Below are 6,532 nucleotides of genomic sequence, written 5' to 3' on the forward strand. Positions count from 1 at the left end.
TTCGGACCGGCCCTCCTTCTAGCGCCATTATGTTAGTGTAAACACCTTTTTTTCTATTTAGTGTAAACACCCTTTTTCTTAGCCGTGACCCGGGAGGTCGTCTCGGCTCGTTCGGGGGTCCGAATGGCGGGGATCTCCCTGGGGCGGTACTCGTCTCCACCGGGATGGTCGGGTGCGGCCTCGGACTCGGGACGATGCGGCGACTCTTCCCAAGCGGGGATCACCGGTGCGTCCCGATCGGGAGACCTCGGCTTGATACCTGCACAATGGTCGGGTGCGCTCAACCCGACCCCTGTCGCCGGTGCGTCCCGATCGGGAGACCTCGGCTTGATACCTGCACAATGGTCGGGTGCGCTCGACCCGACCCCTCCGACGATCAAGTTAGAGAGATGCAGTGGCGGTTGTTTTTTTTGGGGGAATTCAGCCTTACCTTTCCCTTCGGGCTTGAGGACGTTTATAGGGGAACCCGGCATTCTCGGCTGCGCCATCCCGTCGGTCGGGGCCGTATCTCTGATAGCGTCCGATATCGCTGAAGACGTTGCGTATGGGAGCGGGGGATCGCAGGGTATGGGCGAGCTTCAACCGCTACCCACTTCCATCTCGTCCTACTGTGCTGGGTCAACTGAAGGGGCTGTGGGCTCCGTGAGGCTAACGTCCGGACGCAGTCTGTTGCCCTTGTTGCTTTCCCTGGGGCGCCGCGCCTGTCCACGTGCGGGGGAAGTCGCCGGGGGCGGGGTTTACCATTTTTTGCCATATCAGCTCCGGTTGGGAAGGTGATCTCGGGCTCGGGCTCGTGTCCCGAGGCTTCGTCGGGAGCGGACCAAGCGTACGCCTTTCTGCCCGACATGGAATTTCCTCGGATGCGGGGCCTCCGGCTATGACATCGATGTGTCGCTCGACAGGGCCTTCTGGGCGAGGTGACTGCTCCTTGTTCGGCCGGAGGTATTGGCCGAGATGACCTCTGAGGATGAGCTCCTCGATTTGTCTCTTCAACTCGTAGCACTGCTCAGTGTCGTGCCCGTGTTGTCGATGGAATCGGCAATACTTTGAACGGTCTGCGAGCTCCCGCGGGTTCTTCATCGGGTGAGGGTCCCTGAGCATCCCCTTCCCTCTCTCGTGTAAGAATATTTCAGTCCGGGAAGAATTCAAGGCGGGAAGAGGAGGCCTGGGGTCGGGCCTGTCCAACTTTCGCCGGGAGGCGGTAGGTTGTTGCTGTCGGGGCGATTCTGACTTGACCTTTTTGTGCTCCTCCCGCTTTCCAGCCATCCAGGTTTCCGCGGCGATAAACTGACTGGCACGTTGGAGCATTTCGGGGACCGCGACGGGGGGCCGCTCCACGAGTGACCAGAAGAACCTGGAGGGCCGCAGGCCAACCATGAAGGCCTGCATCAAGAGAGAGGGGTGAGCATCCGCTAGTCCCCGGATTTGTGTTGTAAATCGGTTCACAAAGTGGGAGAGGGGCTCGTCCTCCTTCTGGTTGAGCCCCAAGAGCAACGCCATGGACGGCTTTGGCCGGGCGTACGTCAGGAAGTTAAGCTCGAAATCCTTGGCGAGCTGGTCGAAGGAGGCGATGGTCCCTGGCTTCAGGCCGCTGTACCACGCGCGGGCTGGTCCCCGCAGAGTCGTCGGGAACGCCCTGCACATCAGGGCGTCTGAAGTCCCGAATAGCGCCATCTGGGCCCGGAAAGCAGCCACGTGGTCCGCCGGGTCGGCTGCGTCGTCGTACGCATCCAGTGAGGGGAGGTGGAAGTGCGGCGGGATCGCCTGGTCCTGTATCTCGGGGATGAACGGAGATCCTCGATGTCCGTCCGCCCCGAGCTCTCCCTTTGACTTACGAACTTCCTATTGTACCTCGTCAAGCCTTTGACTGACGAGGCGCAGCTGAGCTCGTAGAGCGTTCGTCGAATCGACAATCGGAGCCTCAGGTTCGGGATGGCTCACCGTGTCCTCTGCTTCCCGACTCCCGGGATGAGTTGTGGGGTTTCGAGGCGAGCCAGGAAGTTCTGTGAGTGGCACGTGGGTCCGGGCGGGGGGCTCCTGTTGCCGCGAAGGCGGCGCTGCTTGCGAAGACGTTCGCTGGGAGACGATGGTCTGCACTATGCTTGTCAAAGTTTGGACCTGGTGGGCGAGGTCATGAAAGGCCTCAGGTGGCACTTGCGACGGGTCGGCGGGTGCACCGTCGGGGGGCGCCAAGCCCGGGTCGTTGAACAGTCGCCAGTAGCGTTCTGATACCGCTGCGAGGCGTTCGTCGTGGGTTTCGTCACGCTGTTCCCCTAAGGCGGGGAGCTCCGTATTTGAGGATCCGCCGAGGTGGATTCGCTGGTCGCCTGACATTTGGATGCGGCCCTCCTTCTAGCACCAATCTGTTACGGTAAGTAACCTTTTAACCGCGACTTCGGGGTTGACGCGGCTGATTCAGGGCTCCAAATGACTCGGATCAGACGTGACTCCCTTTGAAGTCCCGGGGCGGCGGATGCGGGGGATCTTGCCGGGGAACTCCGTCTTGTCGAGCAGGCTTAACAGCGGTCGGGTACCTGCACACAGGTCGGGTCGGTAGCTCGGCCCGACCCCTCCGACGATCAAGTCAGTGCGGGGAAGTATCGTGTTTTTTGGCCTCCCCCTTTCCCCCATGTCCGATGGGTATTTATACAAGGGTTTTGATGTTACCTGATGGGCCATCCTGCAGGAGGGGGGCCGTACCTCTGATGGCGTCTGTCGTCGTGGACGTTGCGTGGAGAGCCAAGCTTCGGCAGGGTGAGGGGAGCGTCGATCAGCCGAGGGGGTCTGGGTACGGTGGGTGTGGGCTCATGTCGCGTCGTTATTAACGTTCGTTTTGGGGCAGTGTGCCGCACAGGGCGTTCGACGTGGGGGGTGTATTACGTCAAATCCGGGGTGTTACGTCAGGCCAATTTTTTACCCCTATCAACAGGCATTATAGAACTGGGGCAATCGAGAAATAATAGATCAGTGTTAGTGAGATGGCACAGAGAATCTATTCGGTCAAAGAGAGGATCACTGTCAAATGACCAACCATATTTATAGTTCATATCACTCGAATTGAATTGCTTTCATGCATCTCAAAGCACGCATTACCTTGATTTCTGCATCTAGCCTCTGACCTGTGGGCGCTAGCCGTCTGCCATTCCTCTCCTTTGCCTTCTAACAGAAGAAATCGTTCGCTTCCTAAATGCCTGTGTGCAACGATATCTAATCAGTATCAAAGCCTTGTAGAAACAGCCAGATGATCCAATGAGTCGAGGTTCCCCCAACCTGCAGTTTGCTGTGGTGAGTGGTTGACAGCCTCGTGCGCCATCACAAGTACACACCCTGGAAAGGCAGGCGAAGGCAAGTGAAGCCCATCGACTCCGACAGCTCATTAAGTGAGAAGGAAGGAGATATAATACTCCATTGGGACAGAGAGACGCCCCTATTCTTTCTTCTCTGGTCCCATTAAAGTCAGCAGCGCCACTTCCACCATGGGGCGTCTGAACCCAGGCAAGCTTCATGGGGCCTCACCCCAGTTTCCTTGGAGACCGTTCATGACTGCAGCAGCAGACTCCGTTTCCACGCCTAATTTGCTGCTGCATCTCCACATTTCTGCCGACCTGAGAGCCCATTAAAGAAGTAGAAACTGCGAGGAAATGGTCTCTTAAGAGACCCTCTGCTGCCACTTTCATGGCAGTAACGAATGCTTTTCGACTCCAGTTTGATCCACCGCCTTTTCATTGCAAGTTCTTCGACTGGGGAGAACATCGGTCGACCCTCGTCGATTCTTTCACGTAAGAGATGGATAACATGCAGCCGCTGTGCCTCGTCTTCCTCTTCCTCTGCTCCACCCTGTTGCTGCAGTGGTCGCAGGGATGTCACCCCCACGACCGTTCGGCCCTTCTCACCTTCAAGGCCGGCATCACCGCCGACCCCTCCGGCCTCCTCCGCTCCTGGGACTCGGCCACGGACTGTTGCTCCGCGTGGGACGGCGTGGCCTGCGACGCTGCCACTGGCCGCGTCGTCAACGTCTGCCGCCCTGGCCTCTCCTCCGGGCCCGACTTCATCTCCGACGCCTCCATTGCCGGGAGTCTCTCGCCTGCCCTCGGCGACCTCTTCTCCCTCCGGTTGCTCGATCTCAGCAACCTCAAGCAGCTCGCCGGCCCCGTTCCACCCGCCCTCGGCCGCCTCTCCCGCCTTGAACACCTCCTCCTCGACTCCAACCAACTCACCGGCTGCATCCCCTCCGCCTTCGCAAACCTCACCCGACTCCGGAAGCTCTCCCTCGGCAACAACCGCCTCTCCGGATCGCTTCCCCCTTCCATGTTCACCTCTCCATTTCTTTCCGTGGTCTCTCTTTCCAACAACAGGCTAACCGGCGGCATCCCGGCATCCATCGGGCGGGTACCTGCAATGGAGGCACTAGACCTCCATGGCAACCACCTCACCGGCTCCATCCCCATGGAGATCGGATTGCTGCGAAGGCTCACTGTTCTTGATCTTTCAGAGAACAAGATCTCCGGCGGCATCCCCAGCTCCATAGGCAAGCTCAAAAACCTGGTGGTTCTCTACTTGAACCAGAACCGCATCACGGGAAGCATTCCGCCTTCCATCGCCGGTATGGTCTCGCTGCAGTTCTGTAGGATGTCGGAGAACCAGCTCACCGGGAGCATCCCGGATTCGATCGGCGGCCTACCTAGCATCGAGAGACTGATACTGGAGAACAACAAGCTCACCGGTCAGCTGCCCGCCGCTATAGGACGCCTCGCCACGCTCACGGACATCTTCTTCTCCAACAACCGATTTACCGGCAGGATCCCTTCCAGCTTCGCCAACCTGGCCAATCTGCAGACGTTAGACCTGTCGCGGAACCGCCTCGGTGGTCCAATCCCCGCCGAGCTCTCCCGGCTGCGGAACCTCCAAGAGCTGGATCTCTCCTTCAACTCCCTGATGCACTTGGGCAGGCCGCCGAGCTGGCTCGGCCAGATGAACATATTCAAGCTTGTCCTGGCGGACACAGGGATCTCCGGTCCGCTGTCTGACTGGCTGTCGTCGGCGTCGTCCATCTCGATCCTCGACCTTTCCAGCAACGGACTGGTGGGGGATCTCCCGCCGTGGATCGGCAACATGACCGGGCTCTCGTTGCTCAACCTCTCCAACAACACTCTGCATTCGGGGATCCCGGAGGGGTTCAAGAACCTGACGCTGCTGATGGACCTGGACCTGCACTCCAACGAGCTGTACGGCCGGCTGCGGCCAGTGCTGGCGAAGGGGACGCAGGACCCCTTGGGGCACTACCGGACGCTGGATCTGTCACGCAACCGGTTCACCGGGGGGCTTGACGAGGGCGTGGGGGAGCTGGCCGCGATGGACACAGTAGAGAGGCTAGTGGTGTCGCACAACCCAGAGCTTGGCGGCGGGATACCGGCGTCCATGGCGAGGCTGGCGGCGCTGAAGGAGGTGGGGATGGCGGGGAACGGGCTCTCCGGGAGCATACCTGAGGGCGTGCTGGACCTCGCGCGACTGACCGAGTTCGATGTGTCAGATAACAGGCTCAGCGGTCGGATACCGCGCCATCGGGCTCCCTTGACGGCGGAGGGCTTCAGAGGAAACACGGGGCTCTGCAGCGCGCCTCTCCCGCCATGCAAGCTGTGGTAACGAGCCAAAGTACACAGGAAGGAGTCTCAGATTTAATTTCCCGATGTCAAGGTGACGGAGAACAAAACAAAACTTTCTTGTTTGACAATTCATGGAAACGTAAGAACGGCTTGCACTTTTTTCTTTTTCGTTTTTTGGAGTCCAATTGTCTATTAAGGTGAGGAATCTTAATATATCAAACTATATAATATAATATAAGGCTACATACTTACATAATTTATAGAGATTGATGAATATATCTATATACTTGAGCTCCTCCAATCGAACAATATCCATGTGTTGTGTCAGTCGACGTAATAAAATCTGGTTCAAACCGTTTTCAGTTAGATTTGATTAAAATAAGATAGTTTGAATCGTAATCGATTCAAATTTATTTAATCGATTCGATTAATTCGATTCAATTAATCAGTTTATAATTAAAATAATTATATATATATATATATAATAAATTAGTTCAATTCAATTGATCTGAGATTGATGAATATATCTATATACTTGAGCTCCTCCAATCGAACAATATCCATGTGTTGTGTCAGTCGACGTAATAAAATCTGGTTCAAACCGTTTTCAGTTAGATTTGATTAAAATAAGATAGTTTGAATCGTAATCGATTCAAATTTATTTAATCGATTCGATTAATTCGATTCAATTAATCAGTTTATAATTAAAATAATTATATATATATATATATAATAAATTAGTTCAATTCAATTGATCCGAACTGAAATCTTGGTTAGGTTCAATTTGAACACCTCTACCATTTATGGCTTGCACAATATTTTTCTAATAATATATTTACAAATATGTGTACCAAATCTAAATCTATGATTATATAAGAGGACCTCGATAAAATGAATATTCTTTATGTTTTTATTTTCATCACAAGTAA

General features: G+C 55.3%; 1 protein-coding gene across 1 annotated transcript; it reads left to right on the top strand.

Moving 5' to 3' along the window:
* Window positions 1–3,582: 3,582 nt before the first annotated feature.
* Window positions 3,583–5,867, top strand: LOC135666240 (LRR receptor-like serine/threonine-protein kinase GSO1). The gene has a single exon (XM_065177810.1). The coding sequence runs from the start codon at window positions 3,787–3,789 to the stop codon at window positions 5,641–5,643; it is 1,857 nt and encodes a 618-aa protein (XP_065033882.1). The 5' UTR covers window positions 3,583–3,786; the 3' UTR covers window positions 5,644–5,867.
* The last annotated feature ends 665 nt before the right edge of the window (window positions 5,868–6,532 follow it).

The sequence above is a fragment of the Musa acuminata genome, unplaced genomic scaffold (assembly GCF_036884655.1).
Source record: "Musa acuminata AAA Group cultivar baxijiao unplaced genomic scaffold, Cavendish_Baxijiao_AAA HiC_scaffold_1077, whole genome shotgun sequence".
In the NCBI taxonomy this organism is placed as follows: Eukaryota; Viridiplantae; Streptophyta; class Magnoliopsida; order Zingiberales; family Musaceae; genus Musa; species Musa acuminata.